This window comes from Pygocentrus nattereri, chromosome 1 (genome assembly GCF_015220715.1).
Source record: "Pygocentrus nattereri isolate fPygNat1 chromosome 1, fPygNat1.pri, whole genome shotgun sequence".
NCBI lineage: Eukaryota > Metazoa > Chordata > Actinopteri > Characiformes > Serrasalmidae > Pygocentrus > Pygocentrus nattereri.
The window spans coordinates 56,318,255-56,343,412 of NC_051211.1; the positions used below are offsets into that span (position 1 = coordinate 56,318,255).

At 44.1% G+C, this 25,158-nt stretch overlaps 1 protein-coding gene across 2 annotated transcripts in view; it reads left to right on the forward strand.

The window, feature by feature from the left end:
• The window catches only part of ints13 (integrator complex subunit 13), a 45,157-nt gene that overhangs the window by 14,240 nt on the left and 5,759 nt on the right, over positions 1-25,158 (forward strand). For both annotated transcript variants that reach the window (XM_037542264.1, XM_037542268.1), the window contains 5 exons: positions 18,104-18,188; positions 20,256-20,348; positions 20,454-20,543; positions 21,921-22,099; positions 23,906-24,070. In XM_037542264.1, coding sequence (XP_037398161.1) covers positions 18,104-18,188; positions 20,256-20,348; positions 20,454-20,543; positions 21,921-22,099; positions 23,906-24,070 — 612 coding nt within the window. The remainder of the gene's footprint in view (positions 1-18,103; positions 18,189-20,255; positions 20,349-20,453; positions 20,544-21,920; positions 22,100-23,905; positions 24,071-25,158) is intronic.

Here is a 25,158-nt window from a genome sequence, read left to right on the forward strand (position 1 = left end):
CTTGTTCTGTGATAGTTTTGAGAGAAACATTTGGGCTGCAATGCATTTTAAGTCCATTAATGGGGGAGAGATGCATGTAGGGTGTTATAAGGGAAAATAGTGCCCAATTAAAGTTTTTATTTCTAGACTTGGTTTTATTTGACCATCATCAACATATAAACCTTTTGTATAGTGTAGTGGGTCACACCTGTGCCTTCTGCGCTGTAGACTGGGGTTCAGTGCCCCGTCTGGGTAACCACCCTACACTATACCAATAAGAGTCCTTGGGCAAGACTCCCAACACCACCTCCACCTCCCTGTGTAAGATGATCCAATTGTAAGTCACACTGGATAAGAGCGTCAGCCAAATGCCGCGAATGTAAATGTAAATCCAGAAGACTCGTGTAGGTTCTCTGGTGGTTCTGAATAGTAATATATCTCAGTGATTGATGCATCACGACCCATGGAAGCGTCAAACACGGCGCTGGGGTGGGCAGTTTGTCGGTATTTTATTGTTATCGTGGTAAATTATGTCCCACTATGCTTTTCTGAGCATATTGTGGATGTCGTCAGTATTTAAACAACACTGACTACACGTCTCATTGCAAAGTGAGTGTAATTCGACTGGATTTCGTAAGTGGTTAAGTGGATTTTGGTGTAAAACACTGGATGTTTGTAAACGGAGCATGTGAGTGAAGTAGAGCCACAGACCAGAATCATCCATCAAGGCAAACTTGCGTCCAATATCCACATATTCACAGTCACGTTATTCTCGGAAATAACAGGTCAGTCGTGGTCATCAGGCTCACTGTGAGTAACTTCACCAAACGGCATTAATCACCATTTTAACACCGAGCAGGAATTAAACCACAGAGCCGTTGCTTTTGCGCCCAGTCCCGTTTCTCATTTTTACCCCTATCCCTTTGTTTTCGAGTGACGAATTAACAGAGCATCACTTCATTATCAGCTACTAGCGCCGCTCTGTAGGCGACCCTGCCCGTCTGCAGGGACAGCAGAGGAGGGGAAAGTTCAGCTCCTCACTGCTGGGCTTTAGTTACATTTAGGGGTCAGACGCTTTCAAAGAGGGGGGCAGTTATTTATTATCACCCCCCCTAATTCTTCAGTGATGTGAAGCTGAAGTCGGAGATTCTCCAGATTCTTGTTTGAATTTTTCCGTTCCACCTTAAATGGAGCAGCAGGTACATTCTGGAGCTTCAGGCGTCAGAACTGCTGGACTATTTAAGGTGGAACGGGAAAGTTAGCTAGCTAGCTACCGAGACGTTAGCATGCTATTAGTGATTTTTCTGCTCGTTATGAAGAAAAACGACCAAAATCCACTGAAACCCCATTAAACTGAGATCAGACAGGGATTACTGTGATTTTAACAGAGGAAATTCCCACATTTGTGGGTTTCTCTGGTCTCTTGTTCTCCGTCTCGCCGGTTTCTCTCTTTTTCTCATATCTCTCTGGAGTCTCTGAAAAACCTCCGTTTGGAGGATCATGTAGCCCCAACACTTCACCCCACCCCTCTATCTCAACCAGAATCAGGACCCCCACCCCTACATGAGAACGGGGGAAACGGGTAGGGCTCAGGGGTGAAACGGGACTGGGCCTTGATGTTCTGCTGGGCAGCTGTGGCTGTCAGACTGAAGGCTCCGTCGTCTGTGTGTTCACACGATCGGCTGCTTCACAGCTCTTTATACCTTTTTACTTCATTCATTTGAACTGTTTTACTGTATCGTTGATTTAGTTTATATGTGATTTAGTGATCATTTTACTTTATTTAGGCTGTTCATTAATTTGTTTCTCTTCATGTGTGCTTCATCCCGCTCCTGCCTGCAGTGGGCTGGTTACCCACCCGCTCCCCCGCACAGCGCAGTGGCGCGTCCAGCAGGAATCCTGCAGGAGTGCAGACCTCTAATTCACACAGTCACTAAACAGACCTGCTGACGTTACAGAGTCGGTCTCACGTCGTTCGTTTTGCTCCATGAATGATGAAGCAATGCATTTGTTTATGCTCAGCAGTTTTCTAGCTGTAGACAGGTGTGAAGGTGAGTGAAAATCTTAGGTGGGTCCCCTAGTCCCCCTAGTCCCCTCGTGGAACTTAAATAAAAAAAATACATACGAAAGATAGAAAAACAGAAAGACATATAAATATATATACAAAAGCATAAGGTAGAGAAGTGCATAAAAACATTAATATACACCACTATTGCATTATTTCCAGTGTCCAGTTATGCACAGTACTGTAATTATGAAATATATAATATGTACATATTCCAGTTTATGCAAGGTGACCATCTATATGTGCAAGCATAGATTTGCTAGACTAGTTACAGTGAGATCAGAGTGAGTCTGTTGAGGTCTGGAGATAATCGTGATGATGACTCGGACGTGCGGTGACAGGCCTGTAGACCGATGCAACAGCACTACGGGCTGTTTAGCAACCTGACGGCCCGGGGGAGGAAACCGTCTCAGAACCGGCTGGTTCTGGACTTTATGCTTCTGTACCTCCTCCCGCTCGGCAGCTGTGAGAACAGATAGTGGCTTGGGTGGGTTAGTGGTCTTCCTCAGGCAGCGGCTGGTGTATAAATCCAGGAGGTTTGGGAGCTGGACCCCGGTGATGTGCTGGGCTGTCCGCACCACCCTCTGCAGAGCTTTCCGCTCAATGGCAGTGCAGTTCCCAAACCAAGTGTCTTGGTCTTGTCCACATTGAGACAAGCCTAAACCTTCCAACATAAGCCGGTGTAGCACAGGAGGCTTTAGATTTTTATTTAATAGCCAGATTTCATTTAAGAGCCAGAAATTTCATAATTAATAAAGTGTGTATTTGAGGTCTGCAGGATTCCTGCTGGGCATGCCTTTATGCAGGACTGATTTTCAGTGTTGTGCACGGGAGCAGGTGGGAGGCCAGCCCCCTGCGGTTGGGAGTGGGACAAAGGACACTTGAGGAGAAATCCCACAAATTAATGAACAGCCTAAATAAAGTAGAATGATCACCAAATCAGATATAAACGACATAAAATGGTAATTAAAGTAATTAAAATGAACAAAGGGGTTATAAAGAGCTGTGAAGCAGCCGATCTCATGAACAACACACCGATTCTCGATGGCGAGATGGCGGAGCGTTCAGTCCGACGGCCACAGCTGCCCAGCAAAACACCAAAATAACAGCTCTGTGGTTTAATTCCTGCTCAGTGTTTAAACAGTGATGGAGGGCGTTTGGTGAAGTTACTCACAGTGAGCCTGCTGACCACGACTGACCTGTTATTTAACAGAGAGTAATTGTTGTTTGCCTTGTCGGGACTGCGGGAACGGGAAAAAAACATTTCAGTTTTGGGCAGGAGCGGGACAAAGGATTCCCGATTGTAAGTTTCTCGTTTTTATTATAATAGTATTTGTATGTGGCACCGCAGAAAATAATAAATAAATAAAAAAAACTGAAAACCTGCGAATTGGAGCCTGAAAAAAGATCAGACCCTTTTCAGTCACTGAAACCAAAATTTGCAGTTATGTTAAAAAAAAAGTTTTTTTAGAGAAGCACATTTGTGAGGTCAGACGCTGATGCTGGACGAGAAGGTCTGGCTCACAGTCTCCACTCTAATTCAGCCCAAAGGTGCTCTATGGGGTTGAGGTCAGGACTCTGTGCAGGCCAGTCAAGTTCTTCCACACCAAACTGGCTCATCCACGTCTTTATGGACCTGCTTTGTGCACTGGTGCGCAGTCATGTTGGAGCAGGAAGGGGCCGTCCCCAAACTGTTCCCACAAAGTTGGGAGCATGAAATTGTCCAAAATCTCTTGGTGGTGAAGCTTTAAGAGTTCCTTTCACTGGAACTAGCTGCTCGTCCATGGAAACCCATTCCATGAAGCTCTCTACGCTGTTCTTGAGCTGATCTGAAGGCCACGTGAAGTTTGGAGGTCTGTAGTGATGGACTCTGCAGAAAGTCGGTGACCTCTGCGCACTATGCCCCTCAGCATCCGCTGACCGCTCTGTCATTTTACGTGGCCGACCACTTCGTGGCTGAGCTGCTGTCGTTCCCAATCGCTTCCACTTTGTTATAATCCCACTGACAGTGGACTGTGGAATATTTAGTAGTGAGGAAATTTCACGACTGGACTTGCTGCACAGGTGGCGTCCGATCACGGCACCACGCTGGAATTCACTGAGCTCCTGAGAGCGACCCATTCTTTCACTAATGTCTGTAGAAGCAGTCTGCAGGCCGAGGGGCTCGGCTTCATACACCTGTGGACATGGAAGTGACTGGAACACCTGAATTCAGTGATTTGGATGGGGGAGTGAAAACTTTTGGAAATGTAGCGTATATATAGATGTGGGCTGTGATTTGGAGCTGCAGTCCATCGAGATTTCACTGAAAGTGCTCTTGTGGCTTCTTCCCACAGGAGTAACTGTTTGGTGTCAACTTGTCTCTTCGGTTTTGAGGGTTTTAGCGCCTCATTTGTAACGAACCTCACTCCACTCATGGTTTTGGATCAGCTTCTCTGCAGTGAACCTTGCTTGATCTCGGCTTCTTTGTCATTAGATTATCAAGTTGAGTTTGATTACTCGGGTCGCTGATGCTCGGCCAGAAATCAAATACAGATCTTTGCACTTACCTTATGGCTCGAGGTGCAGGAACGATGTGAGAGCAAAGCCGGCTCGGCTCTACTGATGATTCACTTGTATCATCATAAAACGTGTTCCCACCAGCAGGGAACTCAGCAGGGTTCTGTTGGAAGCGGACCGAGACCCACGGGTTTCATCTGTTTCACACACGTCAAAGTGGAGCGAATTGAAGGAAAAAGTTTGATAGTTCCACACAGAGCGTCTCTGGCTGACTGGCAGCTGCATCGTCTCAAACTGATGGCGTTAGCCTGCGATGGCGGTGTCTTCGTTTACACGACTCTACCAGCCCCCTACAAACTACTGCCTCCCCCCCCGGTTTAGGCCCACGGACCCCTAGAGAGCTTCACAGCCCACAGGTTGAGAAACCCTGGTTTAAACAATGGTCGACGTGATGTCAGCAGCTCGGACCTGTTTAGATGTGTGTAGCCAGGTTTAATCTCATAAAGATGTTATCCCATTAAATCAGGAACAGGACTGCAGACACTAGATGGCGCTCACAAGCAAGTCATCAATTAATCAGAGAGAATGGAGCTAAACAGCGTTACTGCTACTGACAGCTGATTGGTCAGTGTTACTGCTACTGAGAGCTGATTGGTTAGTGTTACTGCTACTGAGAGCTGATTGGTTAGTGTTACTGCTACTGAGTGCTGATTGGTTAGAGTTACTGCTACTGAGAGCTGATTGGTTAGTGTTACTGCTACTGAGAGCTGATTGGTCAGTGTTACTGCTACTGAGAGCTGATTGGTTAGAGTTACTGCTACTGAGAGCTGATTGGTTAGTGTTACTGCTACTGAGAGCTGATTGGTTAGCGTTACTGCTACTGAGAGCTGATTGGTTAGCGTTACTGCTACTGAGAGCTGATTGGTTAGCGTTACTGCTACTGAGAGCTGATTGGTTAGAGTTACTGCTACTGACAGCTGATTGGTCAGTGTTACTGCTACTGAGAGCTGATTGGTTAGTGTTACTGCTACTGAGAGCTGATTGGTTAGCGTTACTGCTACTGAGAGCTGATTGGTTAGAGTTACTGCTACTGTACGCTGATTGGTTAGTGTTACTGCTACTGAGAGCTGATTGGTCTGTATTACTGCTACTGAGAGCTGATTGGTTAGTGTTACTGCTACTGAGAGCTGATTGGTTAGCGTTACTGCTACTGAGAGCTGATTGGTTAGAGTTACTGCTACTGAGAGCTGATTGGTTAGAGTTACTGCTGCTGAGAGCTGAGTGCTCAGTGTTACTGCTGCTGAGAGCTGATTGGTTAGCGTTACTGCTACTGAGAGCTGATTGGTTAGAGTTACTGCTACTGAGAGCTGATTGGTTAGTGTTACTGCTACTGAGAGCTGATTGGTTAGCGTTACTGCTACTGAGAGCTGATTGGTTAGAGTTACTGCTACTGAGAGCTGATTGGTCAGCGTTACTGCTACTGAGAGCTGATTGGTCAGCGTTACTGCTACTGACAGCTGATTGGTTAGCGTTACTGCTGCTGAGAACTGAGTGGTCAGCGTTACTGCTACTGAGAGCTGATTGGTTAGTGTTACTGCTACTGAGTGCTGATTGGTTAGTTACTGCTACTGAGAGCTGATTGGTTAGTGTTACTGCTACTGAGAGCTGATTGGTTAGCGTTACTGCTACTGAGAGCTGATTGGTTAGCGTTACTGCTACTGAGAGCTGATTGGTTAGCGTTACTGCTACTGAGAGCTGATTGGTTAGAGTTACTGCTACTGACAGCTGATTGGTCAGTGTTACTGCTACTGAGAGCTGATTGGTTAGTGTTACTGCTACTGAGAGCTGATTGGTTAGCGTTACTGCTACTGAGAGCTGATTGGTTAGCGTTACTGCTACTGAGAGCTGATTGGTTAGAGTTACTGCTACTGAGAGCTGATTGGTTAGTGTTACTGCTACTGAGAGCTGATTGGTTAGCGTTACTGCTACTGAGAGCTGATTGGTTAGAGTTACTGCTACTGAGAGCTGATTGGTCAGTGTTACTGCTGCTGAGAGCTGAGTGGTCAGCGTTACTGCTACTGACAGCTGATTGGTTAGCGTTACTGCTACTGAGAGCTGATTGGTTAGTGTTACTGCTGCTGAGAACTGAGTGGTCAGCGTTACTGCTGCTGAGAGCTGATTGGTTAGTGTTACTGCTGCTGAGAACTGAGTGGTCAGCGTTACTGCTACTGAGAGCTGATTGGTTAGTGTTACTGCTACTGAGAGCTGATTGGTTAGAGTTACTGCTACTGAGAGCTGATTGGTTAGTGTTACTGCTACTGAGAGCTGATTGGTTAGTGTTACTGCTACTGAGAGCTGATTGGTTAGAGTTACTGCTACTGAGAGCTGATTGGTTAGTGTTACTGCTGCTGAGAGCTGATTGGTTAGAGTTACTGCTGCTGAGAACTGAGTGGTCAGCGTTACTGCTACTGAGAGCTGATTGGTTAGTGTTACTGCTACTGAGAGCTGATTGGTTAGAGTTACTGCTACTGAGAGCTGATTGGTTAGAGTTACTGCTACTGAGAGCTGATTGGTTAGAGTTACTGCTACTGAGAGCTGATTGGTTAGTGTTACTGCTACTGAGAGCTGATTGGTTAGTGTTACTGCTACTGAGAGCTGATTGGTTAGCGTTACTGTTACTGAGAGCTGATTGGTTAGCGTTACTGCTACTGAGAGCTGATTGGTTAGCGTTACTGCTACTGAGAGCTGATTGGTTGGAGTTACTGCTACTGAGAGCTGATTGATTAGCGTTACTGCTACTGAGAGCTGATTGGTTAGCGTTACTGCTACTGACAGCTGATTGGTCAGCGTTACTGCTGCTGAGAGCTGATTGGTTAGTGTTACTGCTACTGAGAGCTGATTGGTCAGCGTTACTGCTGCTGAGAGCTGATTGGTCAGCGTTACTGCTGCTGAGAACTGAGTGGTCAGCGTTACTGCTACTGAGAGCTGATTGGTTAGTGTTACTGCTACTGAGAGCTGATTGGTTAGCGTTACTGCTGCTGAGAGCTGATTGGTCAGTGTTACTGCTACTGAGAGCTGATTGGTTACTGCTACTGAGAGCTGAGTGCTCAGTGTTACTGCTACTGAGAGCTGATTGGTTAGTGTTACTGCTACTGAGAGCTGATTGGTTAGTGTTACCGCTACTGAGAGCTGATTGGTTAGTGTTACTGCTGCTGAGAGCTGAGTGCTCAGTGTTACTGCTGCTGAGAGCTGATTGGTTAGCGTTACTGCTACTGAGAGCTGATTGGTTAGAGTTACTGCTACTGAGAGCTGATTGGTTAGTGTTACTGCTACTGAGAGCTGATTGGTTAGCGTTACTGCTACTGAGAGCTGATTGGTTAGAGTTACTGCTACTGAGAGCTGATTGGTCAGCGTTACTGCTACTGAGAGCTGATTGGTCAGCGTTACTGCTACTGACAGCTGATTGGTTAGCGTTACTGCTGCTGAGAACTGAGTGGTCAGCGTTACTGCTACTGAGAGCTGATTGGTTAGTGTTACTGCTACTGAGTGCTGATTGGTTAGTTACTGCTACTGAGAGCTGATTGGTTAGTGTTACTGCTACTGAGAGCTGATTGGTTAGCGTTACTGCTACTGAGAGCTGATTGGTTAGCGTTACTGCTACTGAGAGCTGATTGGTTAGCGTTACTGCTACTGAGAGCTGATTGGTTAGAGTTACTGCTACTGACAGCTGATTGGTCAGTGTTACTGCTACTGAGAGCTGATTGGTTAGTGTTACTGCTACTGAGAGCTGATTGGTTAGCGTTACTGCTACTGAGAGCTGATTGGTTAGCGTTACTGCTACTGAGAGCTGATTGGTTAGAGTTACTGCTACTGAGAGCTGATTGGTTAGTGTTACTGCTACTGAGAGCTGATTGGTTAGCGTTACTGCTACTGAGAGCTGATTGGTTAGAGTTACTGCTACTGAGAGCTGATTGGTCAGTGTTACTGCTGCTGAGAGCTGAGTGGTCAGCGTTACTGCTACTGACAGCTGATTGGTTAGCGTTACTGCTACTGAGAGCTGATTGGTTAGTGTTACTGCTGCTGAGAACTGAGTGGTCAGCGTTACTGCTGCTGAGAGCTGATTGGTTAGTGTTACTGCTGCTGAGAACTGAGTGGTCAGCGTTACTGCTACTGAGAGCTGATTGGTCAGTGTTACTGCTACTGAGAGCTGATTGGTTAGCGTTACTGCTACTGAGAGCTGATTGGTTAGTGTTACTGCTGCTGAGAACTGAGTGGTCAGCGTTACTGCTACTGAGAGCTGATTGGTTAGTGTTACTGCTACTGAGAGCTGATTGGTTAGAGTTACTGCTACTGAGAGCTGATTGGTTAGTGTTACTGCTACTGAGAGCTGATTGGTTAGTGTTACTGCTACTGAGAGCTGATTGGTTAGAGTTACTGCTACTGAGAGCTGATTGGTTAGTGTTACTGCTGCTGAGAGCTGATTGGTTAGAGTTACTGCTGCTGAGAACTGAGTGGTCAGCGTTACTGCTACTGAGAGCTGATTGGTTAGTGTTACTGCTACTGAGAGCTGATTGGTTAGAGTTACTGCTACTGAGAGCTGATTGGTTAGAGTTACTGCTACTGAGAGCTGATTGGTTAGAGTTACTGCTACTGAGAGCTGATTGGTTAGTGTTACTGCTACTGAGAGCTGATTGGTTAGTGTTACTGCTACTGAGAGCTGATTGGTTAGCGTTACTGTTACTGAGAGCTGATTGGTTAGCGTTACTGCTACTGAGAGCTGATTGGTTAGCGTTACTGCTACTGAGAGCTGATTGGTTAGAGTTACTGCTACTGAGAGCTGATTGATTAGCGTTACTGCTACTGAGAGCTGATTGGTTAGCGTTACTGCTACTGACAGCTGATTGGTCAGCGTTACTGCTGCTGAGAGCTGATTGGTTAGCGTTACTGCTACTGAGAGCTGATTGGTTAGCGTTACTGCTACTGAGAGCTGATTGGTTAGCGTTACTGCTACTGACAGCTGATTGGTCAGCGTTACTGCTGCTGAGAGCTGATTGGTCAGCGTTACTGCTGCTGAGAGCTGATTGGTCAGCGTTACTGCTGCTGAGAACTGAGTGGTCAGCGTTACTGCTGCGGAGAGCTGATTGGTCAGCGTTACTGCTGCTGAGAGCTGATTGGTCAGCGTTACTGCTGCTGAGAGCTGATTGGTCAGCGTTACTGCTGCTGAGAACTGAGTGGTCAGCGTTACTGCTACTGAGAGCTGATTGGTTAGTGTTACTGCTACTGAGAGCTGATTGGTTAGCGTTACTGCTGCTGAGAGCTGATTGGTCAGTGTTACTGCTACTGAGAGCTGATTGGTTACTGCTACTGAGAGCTGAGTGCTCAGTGTTACTGCTACTGAGAGCTGATTGGTTAGTGTTACTGCTACTGAGAGCTGATTGGTTAGTGTTACCGCTACTGAGAGCTGATTGGTTAGTGTTACTGCTACTGAGAGCTGATTGGTTAGCGTTACTGCTACTGAGAGCTGATTGGTTAGCGTTACTGCTACTGAGAGCTGATTGGTTAGCGTTACTGCTACTGAGAGCTGATTGGTTAGCGTTACTGCTACTGAGAGCTGATTGGTTAGTGTTGCTGCTACTGAGAGCTGATTGGTTAGTGTTACTGCTACTGAGAGCTGATTGGTTAGTGTTACTGCTACTGAGAGCTGATTGGTTAGTGTTACCGCTACTGAGAGCTGATTGGTTAGTGTTACCGCTACTGAGAGCTGATTGGTTAATGTTACTGCTACTGACAGCTGATTGGTCAACGTTACTGCTGCTGAGAGCTGAGTGGTCAGCGTTACTGCTACTGACAGCTGATTGGTCAGCGTTACTGCTGCTGAGAGCTGAGTGGTCAGCGTTACTGCTGCTGACAGCTGATTGGTCAGCGTTACTGCTGCTGAGAACTGAGTGGTCAGCGTTACTGCTGCGGAGAACTGATTGGTCAGCTTTACTGCTACTGATAGCTGATTGGTTAGTGTTACTGCTGCTGAGAGCTGAGTGGTCAGTGTTACTGCTACTGAGAGCTGATTGGTTAGTGTTACTGCTGCTGAGAGCTGAGTGGTCAGTGTTACTGCTACTGAGAGCTGATTGGTTAGAGTTACTGCTGCTGAGAGCTGAGTGCTCAGTGTTACTGCTGCTGAGAGCTGATTGGTTAGTGTTACTGCTACTGAGAGCTGATTGGTTAGTGTTACTGCTACTGAGAGCTGATTGGTTAGTGTTACTGCTACTGAGAGCTGATTGGTTAGAGTTACTGCTACTGAGAGCTGATTAGTTAGTGTTACTGCTACTGAGATCTGATTGGTTAGAGTTACTGCTACTGAGAGCTGATTGGTTAGTGTTACTGCTACTGAGAGCTGATTGGTTAGTGTTACTGCTACTGAGAGCTGATTGGTTAGTGTTACTGCTGCTGAGAGCTGATTGGTTAGTGTTACTGCTACTGAGAGCTGATTGGTCAGCGTTACTGCTGCTGAGAGCTGATTGGTTAGTGTTACTGCTGCTGAGAGCTGAGTGGTTGCCTGATCAGCTCATTGTGTGAGTGAAGCGGTTTGCGCTCACGAGTGTCGTAAATGTAAAGCACTGTTATGTAACGTCCTGCAAATGCAGTTCAAAAGTTCTTAAATTGTAAAAGCAGTGTTATTTTTACTTTGCTGGGAAAATTACCAGTTTTACAAACTTCAATTTTGCACAAAAGCTCCACAGTAATGCACTGATTTTGCACTCACTTGGGAGCACCCTCTAGTGTCTGACAAACCTAGATGACATTGAGTAGCAATTCTCCTTAATAGAAAATTTAAATTTAGTGCTGCTATAAGAAGCCCCGCCCCTTCAGAGGTCAGCTCAACTAGGGCGCTAAGATCGCAAATTCACTCAGAAAATATGCCATGTGAAAACACTCACTGCAACAAATTCCACTGAAATGAACATTTATCTAAAACCGCAGTTGTGATTGGTTTTGCCAACAACACCATTTCATGCCCTATTTAGCATTAGTTGCGCAAAAGGAAGTGGAGTAATACAAATTTTATCACCGTTTCTCAGTAGCCGCATTTCCATGCAGCTTGTTGATTCATTAATAATCTGAATAATAGTTCCTTTATAATGGAATACGTCCATCTTTACGACTCAGTCAGAATAATCTGATTGAGGCCATTCGGAATACAGCTTCTATCTGATTGATCAAGGTGGTTAATCCTGTAAATAATCCGTTAAACAGAAGAATAATATCTGTGTAAACTCCTGAATCCGATTACATTCCCTATCGGAAAGTTTCAGTCTGTTCTGCATGTGCGTCGCGTCACAGTGAGAGTTTATACCGTTCAACACGGCGGAGCAGAAACTGGCCTACAGAGGAGACGAAGTTCATGCTCTGATCTTTAAAAGACGGCGGTGGGACGGACGTCCAGCTTATGCGTCTCAGAGCACGACGTCTTCCTCTCGGCCTTCTTTAATAAGGACGTGTGAAGGACGTTTTCCTGAGTCTGACGTCATTTTAAAGCAGTTAAAAACACAATCACTGCTCACTGCTGCTCATCTCACTCTGACTGGACTCACGGGATGCTGATTGTCATGGTAACACTGGTACTCTATGCATGAGCGTACTTTTGGATCTGGTTACTTGTAGTGAGCATTTAAACGTAGATTTCCATCAGATTGTTGAGTAGATTGAGAATAAACACCTCAGTCTCAATCTACAACTCCAATTCAAATGAAGTTGGGACGTTGTGTAAAATATAAATAAAACGAAATAAATAAACAGAATACAATGATTTGCAAATCCTTTTCAACCTATGTTCAATTGAATACACTACAAAGACGAGATATTTAATGTTCAAACGGATAAACTTTATTGTTTTTTTGCAAATATTCACTCATTTTGAATTTGATGCCTGTAACATGTTCCAAAGCAGCTGGGACAGGGGCAATAAAAGACGGGGAAAGTTGAGGAATGCTCAAAAAACACCTTTTTGGAACATTCCACAGGTGAACAGGTTAATTGGAAACAGGTGAGTGTCATGATTGGGTATAAAGGGAGCATCCCTGAAAGGCTCAGGCGTTCACAAGCAAGGACGGGCGAGGTTCACCACTTAGTGAACAACTGCGTGAGCAAATAGTCCCAACAGTTTAAGATCAACGTTTCTCAACGTGCAACTGCAGGAATTTAGGGATTTCATCATCTACAGTCCATAATATCATCAAAAGATTCAGAGAATCTGGAGAAATCTCTGCAGGTAAGCAGCAAGGCAGAAAACCAACACAATGCCCGTGACCTTCGACCCCTCAGGCGGCACTGCATTAAAAACCCACATCATTCTGTAACGGATATTCCCACATGGGCTCAGGAACACTTCGGAAAACCACTGTCAGTGAACTCAGTTCGTCGCTCCATCTACAAGTGCAGGTTAAAACTCTGCCATGCAAAGCGAAAGCCACATATCAACACCACCCAGAAACGCCGCCGGCTTCTCTGGGCCCGAGCTCATCTGAGATGGACTGACGCAGAGTGGAAAAGTGTCCTGTGGTCTGACGCGTCCAAATTTCACACTGTTTCTGGAAATCATGGACGTCGTGTCCTCCGGGCCGAAGAGGAAAAAGACTGTCCGGATTGTTTTCAGCGCAAAGTTCAAAAGCCAGCATCTCTGATGGTGTGGGGGGGTGTTAGTGCCCATGGCAGGGGTAACTGGCACATCTGTGAAGGCCCCATTAATGCTGAAAGGTACATACAGGTTTTGGAGCAACATCTGCTGCCATCCAAGCAGCGTCTTTTTCAGGGACGTCCTGCTTATTTCAGCAAGACGATGCCAAGCCACATTCTACACGTGTTACAACAGCGTGGCTTCGTAGTAAAAGAGTGCGGGTACTAGACTGGCCTGCCTGCAGTCCAGACCGTCTCCCATTGAAAATGTGTGGCACATTATGAAGCTCAAAATACGACAGCGGAGCCCCCGGACTGCTGAGCAGCTGAAGCTGGACATCAGGCAAGAATGGGAAAGAATTCCACCTACAAAGCTTCAACAATCAGTGTCCTCAGTTCCCAAACGCTTATTGAGTGTTAAAGGAAAGGTGATGTAACACAGTGGGAAACACGCCCCTGTCCCAACTTCTCTGGAACGTGTTTCAGGCATCAAATTCAAAATGAGTGAATATTTGCAAAAAACAAAGTTTGTCCATTTGAACATTAAATATCTCGTCTTTGTTGTGTATTCAATTGAATATGGGTTGAAAATGATTTGCAAATGATCATATTCTGTTTTTATTTATGTTTTACACAACGTCCCAACTTCATTGGAATTGGGGTTGTATAATCCGAATGAATTCATTTGGTTTGGCAAAAATCTTTGCGTCTAAACACAGCCGGTGATTGTAGTCTGCACTCCCACTTCAGTAACGATTTTAACTCCTTTTACCTTCTTTAAAACAAGCTGTGGAAATAACCTCAGGTTGTAATAATTCTGTGCAAATCATCATAAAAATAGTGTCATATTCTGTGGAAAATGAGATTTACATGCAAAGATTTTTGCTAATCCGATTGAATACATTCTGATTACAGACTGAGACTGTGGTCTTTATTCTCAGTGTACTCAACAATCTGATGGGAAATCCAAAGTTTACATGCTCAGTACAAGTAATCTGATCCAAAATGACGTGCAGATGTTACCATGACAACCATTAAACTGCTTTAAAATGACGTCAGACTCAGGAAAACGTCCTTCACACGTCCTTATTAAAGAAGGCCGAGAGGAAGACGTCGTGCTCTGAGACACATAAGCTGGACGTCCGTCCCACCGCCGTCTTTTAAAGATCAGAGCATGAACTTCGTCTCCTCTGCAGACCAGTTTCTGCTCCGCCGTGTTGAACGGTATAAACTCTCACTGTGACGCGACGCACATGCAGAACGGACTGAAACTTTCCGATAGGGAATGTAATCGGATTCAGGCGCTTACACAGATATTACTCTTCTATTTAACAGATTATTTACAGGATTACCCACCTTGATCAGTCGGACAGAAATTGCATTCTGAATTGGACTAGACTTTTCCGATTGAAGTGCTTACATAGGCCCAATCCCATTTCTTATTTTTACCCTACCCCTTTGAGTGTAACCCTCCCCCTTTGAAACTGAGTTACAAGGGGTAGTGGTTGAAATCTCCCCCCTATGAAATGGAACGACCTTTCAAGAACCAGATACATCATCAGTTGTCGTCACCGACTTTTACGTAAACAGACAAGACGAGGTTTTCCGGCCATTTCCCATAAACCGCTTCCAGCTGTGGTGATCTCACTTGTGTGTCACATGACAGGACAGGTGAATCATATTTAAAATAGCCTGGAAAAATTATCAGGACGTGTTTTGCTGCTTTGTCTCCAGATTATAGCAATAATGGTATCTCACACTGATATATGCCATTTATCTGAAGGAGACTGAAAAGAATTCTTGTTATGAATGGTAGAATGGTGTTATGAAGCTGAATCGCCAGCTTCATCATCAAATTTTCCCGTTCCACCTTAAATGGTGCAGCAACTAGAACATAACTGCTGCACCATTTAAAGTGGAACAAGAAATTTCACTAGGAAGCACCCGAGACATCAGCGTATTACTGGCGATTTATATGCGTGTTATGAAGGAAATGACCATAAAATGCTATTACGATGGTTCTTACAACACAGCAGCTTTTTAACAGAGAAAATATTTACATTTATGTGTCTCTTTGGTCGCTTTTGTAGCCGTCTTGCCGATGAGTGCATTCTGGGAATTTTCTCATAGCACTCCGTTTGTAGTGCCTCTGAAAAATCTCAGTGTGAAGGGCCAAATAGCCCCAACACTTCACCCTACCCCTCCATCTCAACAACAATCGGGACACCCTACCCCTCCATCTCAACAACAATCGGGACAACCCTACCCCTCCATCTCAACAACAATCGGGATACCCTGCCCCTCCATCTCAACAACAATCGGGACACCTTACTCCTCTGTCTCAACAACAATTGGGACACTGTACTCTTCCGTCTCAACAACAATCGGGACACCCTATCTCTTCATCTCAACAACAGTCGGGACACCCTGCCCCTCCATCTCAACAACAATCGGGACAACCCTACCCCTCCATCTCAACAATCGGGACACCCTACCCCTCCATCTCACCAACAATCGGGACACCTTACTCTTCTGTCTCAACAACAATTGGGACAACCCTACCCCTCCATCTCAACAATCGGGACACCCTGCCCCTCCATCTCAACAACAATCGGGACAACCCTACCCCTCTATCTCAACAATCGGGACACCCTACCCCTCCATCTCAACAACAATCGGGACACCTTACTCCTGTATCTCAACAACCATCGGGACAATTTACTCCTCTGTCTCAACAACAATCGGGACACCCTACTCCTCCGTCTCACCAATCGGGACACCCTGCCCCTCCATCACAACAACAATCGGGACACCTTACTCCTCCGTCTCAACAACAATCGGGACACCGTACTCCTCCGTCTCAACAACAATCGGGACACCCTACTCCTCCGTTTCAACAACAATCGGGACACCTTACTCCTCCGTCTCAACAACAATCGGGGCTCCTTACTCCTCCGTCTCAACAACAATCGGGACTCCCTGCCCCTCCATCTCAACAACAATCGGGACAACCCTACCCCTCCATCTCAACAGCAATTGGGAAAGCCCTACCCCTCCATCTCAACAACAGTCAGGACAACCCTACCCCTCCATCTCAACAACAGTCAGGACAACCCTACCCCTCCATCTCAACAACAGTCAGGACAACCCTACCCCTCCATCTCAACAGCAATCGGGACAACCCTACCCCTCCATCTCAACAGCAATCGGGACAACCCTACCCCTCTATCTTATCAGCAATCGGGACAACCCTACCCCTTCATCTCAACAGCAATCGGGACAACCTTAACCCTAGACGTGAACGCACAAAACGGAGGGGTAGGGCTAAGTTAGGGGCAAGGGGTGAAATTGGATTAGGCCGTAGAATACTCTATTCCAATTGAATTATCAGTCAGTTTATTATCGGATTATTAGGCTGCATGTAAATGTGGCTACTAAAGCATCTGTTTCTGGTTTGCATGGCTGATACATAACGGCGCTCTCCCGCCTCACACATAGAACATAAAGATTCAGAAAAAGATTGATTTCATGTGGGGAAGTGGGCTGTTGGCTGTGAATTCCCAAGCTAATGGTGGTACTAATCACATACTGTATTCAACTCGTATAGCAAGGTAGTAGTCTTTTCCGCATCGATACACTGAATCTGCCTTCTTTAAGGCGACAAATGACTTAGTACTTTGTTGATGAAGGAAGAGCTCTGTTTTTGATACGGTTGACCATGTTATACTTATTGGTTGCCAAGAGCAGTGGGTGGGGTTACAGGGAGAGGCCCTGAGTTGGTTCACATATTATCTTAAGCACTTTTCAGTGAATACTGCCAGCTATGTCTCGTTCTCTGCTGATGTTTCTTGTGGTGTTCCACAAGGGTCTATATTAGGGGCCCACCTTTTTTTCATTATACATGCTGCAATAAGGTCTAATTATTAGGAAGCACAACGTCAGCCTTCATTTTTATGTTGACGATATACAGCTTTACCTTCCCATTAGACCTAATAACAGTGGCTCTTTAATGCAGTTGTCTTGAGGACATTAAGAGGTGGATGACTGTCATTTCCTCCAGCTGAATGGAGGCAAGTCAGACGATATTTTTGGTGGTCCTCATCACATTAATGGTGTCTCCAATAGCATTGGTCATTCGTCCCCATGTGTCAAGACGTCTGTGAGAAGTCTTGGTGTTATCTTTGACTCAGACCTCAGATTTGATAAACAAATCAACTCTCTGATAAGAATTAGCTTCTTCCAGCTCAGACACATTGCAAAGCTTAAGGCTTTTCACTGTTTTTACGACCTAGCGGAAGTTATTCATGCATTCATCTCCTATAGAAGTGACTATAGCAGCTAGGTTACTGCCAAGAAAAGAGACCATATTACTCCAGTTCTCGCTTCACTTCATTGGCTCGCCATACAGCTTTGAGATCATCCTCACAGAACCTGCTGGCTGTTCCTATATGGGCTCGTTTGAAGCTTAAGGGTGATCGTGCATTTGCAGTCTACTCTCTGAGGCTGTGGAACATTCTACCGCTTACTATTCACCAAAGCACCTTCAGTCGCTGCTTTTAAATCAAGACTAAAAACATATTTATATTTACATTCATCTTCTGTTTTACCTCTTTTATTCACTTTCATCTTCCCTATTTCATGTAACTCTTCTTCTTATTTTTAATCTCTTACCTGTTGTGTTGTTTGTGTGTGCTGATTTGATGTACAGCACTTAGGTCAACGCAAGTCGTTTTAAGAGTGCTTTAGAAATAAAACTTGCTTGCTTATTTACTTACTTTTGGGAAGTTCAGCCCAGATCCGTGGAAGAAAGTTGTCGAGGCGCTGGTGGATGTGTTTGTGAGTCCTGACTAACTTCTTTCATTTACATGTGTTTTCTCTGTTAAAATGAAGGAGGAGCAACATGCAAATACCTCTGCTAACTATGACGTGGAGCTTCTACACCATCGAGACGCTCACATAGAGTTCATCAAGAGCGGTATGCACTGTTTAAGGCTGTAAAAATTTGACATTCGAAAGTGCCTTGAATCCAGTGAATAATGCCCATTCCAGAGCCTTTAAAGCCTCTGCTGCAGCTCCCAATGTGTTCTGGGCTAACTGATTCCTGACATCACAAACAACTATCAAACAGAGGGAAGAACATTACTGACCACAAACAAAACAGCTATTTATTTTGTATGTAATTAGAATTGCATTTTGATATTTGTAAACATCCAACACTTGTTTGCAGACACTGGGCAGAAATAAATACTCGTGTGAAGTAACCAAAAGGCTTTTCTGAGATCCCAGCACTCTGAATGTGGACCTAATTCAAAGCTCAGCAATCACTTAATATTTGTGAGATACTGAAACCAGCTGCTAGTTTAGCTGCGTGGCTAAGCTGCTGCACAGCTCCTGCAGCCACTCTCTCCAGATACAGACTTGTACTTTCACTACAGTCACACCGTCAGCTCAGCCACTCCCTTTAACAGTGGGTAATCACTGATGTGACAAATGATAAGTTGGAACAGACACAGTAGTGCCACAAACTATGAAAAACTATGAATCCAATTACAACCCCATTTCCAAAAAAGTTGGGAAACTGTACAGAATCTAAATAAAAATAGAATGCAGTGATGCGAAAATCATGTAAATGTTTTTTAAAGGAAAATACTACAAAGACAATAAATCAAATGCTGAAACTGAGAAATATTATTGTTTTTTGAGAAAATATATGCCCATTTTGAATTTGATGTTAACAACACGGTCCAAAAAAGTTTGTCTCCTCAGTCCTCTTTAAATGAGCTCAGGCCCAGAGAAGGTGGCAGCGTTTCTGGGTCCTGTTTATATTTGGGTTCTTCTTTGTGTTTTAGAGTTTAACAGCGTTTGTGGATGCAGTGATGAACTGTGTTCATAGACAGTGGTTTTCAGAAGTGTTTCTGAGCCCATGCAGTGATTTCCACTACAGAATCATGTCTGTTTTTAATGCAGTGCTGCCTGAGGGCCCAAAGATCACGGCCAGCAGATACTGGTGTTCAGCCTCGTCCCTCACAGACAGAGGTTTCTCCAGATTCTCTGAGTCTTTAATGATGTTCTGCACCGTAGACGATGAAAAGCAGAAGCTCTTTGCTGTTTTATGTTGAGAGACGTTCTTCTTGAGTTGTTGCTCTATTTGATGGTGCCGTCTTTCACAGAGTGGTGACCCTCCTCCTCTTTACTTCTGACTCCGCCTCTCTCATTAACATCCTTTTGTTCCCCTGTCCCAACTTTTTAGAAGTGTGTTGCTGCCATCAAATTCAAAATGGGCAAATATTTCTCAGTTTTTACATTTAATTTGTTGTCTTTGTACTATTTTCAATTAAATATAGGGTTTAAATGATTTGCACATAATTTGCTTTTGTTTTTATTTACATTTTTCACAGCTTCCCAACTTTTTTGGAAATGAGGTTGTAAATGTGTTGAACATTTTCCCTTTAATCCATAAATCCCTTTAAACAGAACTAATTATGCTTTTTTTAATCAGTTGGGAAGTGATTAAGTTATTTGCTCAGAAAAGCTTGTCGTGATTTATTGTGAGGTAATTTATCACAATAATGATGAACGTTTTACAAGCTTAGGAAAGTTTTGACATTCGATGCTTTAATGTGTTCTGGCTGTTTTAAATTTATTCACTTCGACAGTCTGCAGTGTGAAGACGCTCATCGAGACGAATTCCCTTGGAATGAATGTAATTTCAGTTCTGAAAATTCGCTGACAAACGTGGGTGTGGCCAGGTTTTTATAGTACCTGATGTCCCAATACCACCAAATCTAAAACTGCAGTCTTTACGTATCTCCAGAAACTTCTCGAGAGGAGCCGAAACCAGGCTTACCTTTTAATGTCTGTCAGTAGTAAATATGACAAGGTTGTTTTGGGCTATTTCTATTGGTCCCTTCATTATAATATGCTCACACAAAGAGCTGCTGACATTATTAAATGAAGAAAAACTGAAACGCGGAGATGTGAGATTTTGTTATGACAGCGATTTTTGTGTTTGATCAGTGTATTCCTGACTGTGTGTGTACAGGTGATCTGCACATGGCGGGCAGCACCAGCAGGGACAGCGGTCTAAAGGAGACGGTCACGCTGAAATGGTGCACCCCACGCACTAACAGTGTAGGTGGGTAAGAAGAATTCTGGGAAACGCTGTGTTCTGGTTGCGTCATTGTAAATGCGCTGGGAGTTTGTGTTGACGTTGTTATGATGATGTGACGTTGGGTTTCAGAGTTGCATTACTGCACCGGAGCGTTTCGGATCTCTCCCGTGGACGTCAACAGCAGACCCTCCTCGTGCCTCACTAACTTCCTTCTAAATGGTTCGTTTGAGTTTATTGTTGAACTCATTAATAATTATCTGATCTAAATATGCTTAGTCTTGGGCCCCATCGTATTTCTTATTTTTACCCTTACCCCTTGTTTTTGAGGGTCATCTTGCCAGTTAGGACTGAGCTACAGGGCAGTGGTTGAGATCTTCCTCTGAAATGAGCCCCTCTAATAAAAGAGCATCACTTCATTAACAGCTACTAGCGCCGCTCTGTAGGCGACCCTGCCCGTCTGCAGGGACAGCAGAGGAGGGGAAAGTTCAGCTCCTCACTGCTGGGCTTTAGTTACATTTAGGGATCAGACGCCTTCAAAGAGGGGGGCAGTTATTTATTATCACCCCCCCCTAATTCTTCAGTGATATGAAGCTGAAGTCGGAGATTCTCCAGATTGTTGTTCTAATTTCCCCATTCCACCTTAAATGGAGCAGCAGGTCTGATGCAAGAATAGTACTGCTGGACTATTTAAGGTGGAACAGGACATTTGGCTATCTACTGAGACATCAGCTAAAATCAATTTTTCAGCTTGTTATGAAGAAAAACGACCAAAATCCACTGAAACCCCATTAAACTAAGATCAGACAGGGATTACTGTGATTTTAACAGAGGAAATTCCCACATTTGTGGGTTTCTCTGGTCTCTTGTTCTCCGTCTCGCCGGTTTCTCTCTTTTTCTCATATCTCTCTGTTTGGAGTCTCTGAAAAACCTCCGTTTGGAGGATCATGTAGCCCCAACACTTCACCCCACCCCTCTATCTCAACCAGAATCAGGACCCCCACCCCTAGACGAGAACGGGGGAAACAGGGGTGAAATGGGACGGGGCCTTAATGCAGTAAAGTAAATATGGTCGTATACAGAAGTTTTGTTGATTATTATTGATTGATTATTACATTAGCACGTCCTCTACATAGAACACACTTCTGCACCTTTTAATGCAGAGTTATTGTTGTTTGCTTGGGAGAAATAAACATAAAATGTGGCCTGTGCAAAAGTTATGGCACTTTTTTTTTTTCCACAAAATGTTAAAACTCAAAAGTAGCAGAAAAATGATGTGTGTTCTCTGGAGATGATGTGTGAACATATTTTCACTTAGTAAATCAACTAAACGCGATATTTGGGTGGTCCAAGGGTGTTCAAACTTTTGCATATGACGGTGTTTCAAATAAAGTTTTACATAGAATAACATTACACTGTGTTACTCAGTAACTTCATGCAGTTTATCAGCTGCATATCATGTAAAGTTTATTCTCTCAGGGAAAAACCTGCAGTGATCTAGAAGTCGTATTAAACAGAAGATCTAAGAAAGGAAAGGTGAGAGGGATTCTGGGAAATCGCCTGCAGAATGTATAACCCTTTTCTTTCTTCTCGTTTCAGGTCGTTCGGTACTTTTAGAGCAGCCCCGCAAATCTGGGTCGAAGGTGATCAGTCACATGCTGAGCTGCCACGGCGGGGAGATTTTCCTGCACACGCTCAACAGCACCCGATCCACGCTGGAGGATCCGCCTTCCATCAGCGAGGGCTGTGGAGGTCGAGTCACCGACTACCGCATCACCGTGAGTTCCCCGTCCGCCCCGCGGGAGGAGAAACGAAGGAGGAATGTTATTTAAACCTTTATAATCATTGTTATGATGTTATACTTGTAACAATAGAATCCCCTTTGGATCCTATGTAGAACCCTTTTCACAAAGGTTCTATATAGAACCATGTATAGCACATTCATACACATTTTCCACCAATCTGAAGAACCTGTTCATGATGCAAAGAACCCTTTGATCATGCCGTGTTTATATATAAAACCCTTTTTTGTTTACTAAAGAACCTTCAAAGCACCATCTTTTTTTTTTTTTAAATGTACATCAACACCACATTTGTTTGTGATTGTTCTAGAAACATGGCTGTGCTGGTTCAACATGCTCAGTGCTGCAGATATCATACCTACAGAAAGCTGCCTGTATGTTTTGGTGAAAATTTTAAGATCCTCACGCCACAGACTCGAGAAAAAACACGTCTCAGCTCTCGTTTATCAGGCTCGTCAGCCGAAGTGGCTTCAGAGGTGAAGGCAGGATAAGAAGTGACCAGAGACTCTCAGATGGTGAAGTTCATATGACATTATTAGTCAAGTTCTTTATTGTTAAAATAATCACAGAATTGTGGCAGAACATGACGGCAACAGAAATAAAGGCACAAAATAACCGAACGCATTCGGGCTCCTTCTCTGGTACATAGGCATTAAGACAAGGACATGGATGCAGATATACTAGTGTAGTAGTGGGATGTGTGCGTGTGTGTGTGTGTGTGTGTGTGTGTGTGTGTGTGTGTGTGTGTGTGTGTGTGTGTGTGTGTGTGTAAATATGTACACACACACACACATTTGGTGTTCAGGTCGAGAATTTGTTAGAGTAGATGGTTCTGGCTCAAATGGTCTGATAACAAAAAATTAAAAATTAGGACTCAGTCTAATTTTTCCACGCCCACTTCAGTGTAGAAGACCATATTTATATTTATCAGTACATTTTTTAATCAGGTAACGTGGACGGGGGGCCATCTGACCCTCCTAGAGGGAACGAGGACTGATTTGTGCTCTCTTGTACTCCTGGCCACAGATGGCTGTCGCATCACCGGGTATAGACCTCACGATCTCCTAAAAATAGGGCCAATAGATGGTTGTGTCACACGGGAGCCCGAGTAACCACTTATAGTTGGGTAACCGTGACAACCCTAAAAGTGTCTATCTTCAGTTTTCTTTCTTTTTACCTCTTAAACTCCTCGGGACCACCGGTGGTTCCTAGACGCGCTCCGTCATGTTCCTCATAACGTTCATACTCCATAAGCTCCATTCAGAAGCTGGGCGTCGTGTGAGGCTGTAGCTCTTCTCTCCAGTCTAATAGACGGTGACGTCATTTTAAACCCTTATAATAAAAGAAGCTGAACTCAGTTTGTTTTTCTACTGAAAGTCGACCCGTTTTTCCCCAAATCTCGGCTCTAAACTATAAACAGACGGCGTCTCTTCAGTGATCTGCTCTGGAAACATCACTTTTAGAGAACAACACAAAGAGCGGCGCAGATTTTTGGCTCTCAGCAGTAAATTGTGAGCGTGTTGTGAAATGCGGAGATCATAAAACACACGTTCTGTTAATTTGAGGGGCTTTTACAAATAAATAAATAAATAAATAAATTGACATTTATTTCATGCAGTTACTGAATAATTTGCCTTACGATTTGGTCACGAAAATTCAGACGGACAAACCAAAACATGCCCAGGAGAATTAAAGAGGCATCATGGCTGTTTGTTCAGTCTTGCGTGGAGCTCAGGCTTGTCTCTAATTTATATTCTCTTATCCTCTCTTTCCTTTCTGCAGGACTTTGGGGAGTTCATGAGGGAGAATCGTCTCACTCCGTTTCCCGACATGCCCGTAGACGCTGCTGGCCGAGCGCCGTTTGAACGAGCCAAAGCCCAGCTGGAGCGCCACACTCGTTACTGGCCCATGATCATTTCCCAAACTACCATCTTCAACATGCAGGCAGTGAGATACATGTGCTTTTACTTCTAATTATTTAGTGAATATTTAGCGAATCATAATTATTCTGATTAGCAAATTTGTGTCCTGTTTTTAAATAAGTAAGTCAGTATGTACCGTCCCTCCTGCAGTGCACATACATGATGTGTACATAAACATATTGCAGTACATAAACATACCTAATGTGGAGTTTAACATCCTTAAATGGCAGAGCTGGACGAAGGTCACAAACCATGTACTCTAGTTAAAGTCAAGACCCCCAAGGTAAAATATTCCTCCAGTAAAAGTAGAAGCTCCTCCCTTTAGACCTCCACTGGAGTAAAAGTACTAAAGTATTTCCCTTCAAATGTACTTAAGTATAAAGTAAAAGTACTAAAAGAGTAATTCTGGCTCTGATGTCCTGTTATCATTTTTATAACCAGACTGGCTTCATGAACTCATTTCAGGTGAAAGTCCTCCAGCGTCTCTCTTGGTAAACCAGTCTTTTAATAGAACGTCATTAATTAGTGACGCTGACGTCTATTAAAATGATCAGAAGCACAAAACACTGAAGGTAAACAGTTTCCATCAGGGAGAACCGAGTGGCTCTGAAATCACTTTTTACACACAAGCAAAGTTTCAGTTTCAGATTTATTTACAACTTAGTTCCAAGTTTAAGTTGAATAAAAACTGGCTTTAAACTCAGGATCACAGATGAGCTCCTTTACTATGTTGATCTGTAGGCCTCTGTTCATAAACATGTCCAGTAAAAACAAAAAGAGATCGGATTTGAGTAACAAGGCTTGTGATGTAAACACAGCTTTTGACTGCCTCCATTAATTGCTGCCCTGCTACAGTGTTAGTTTTTATAAATGTAACGACGGGTGGATATTCAGATTTTTTTATTTTTATTTTTTATTGATTTCTGGGTTCAAACTTTGATCCTGCTCTGTATATTTGATCAGTGAAACATACGGTACTGTGTAAAAGTCAGAGACCAGCCTTCATTTCTTTAATTTCACCTTCAGGTAAAAAAGAACTGAAAATTACACAGAAGCATCAAATAACTAAATCTAGTGGACAGTTGAGTGTTCAGCGAGTCTCCATTCATTCCA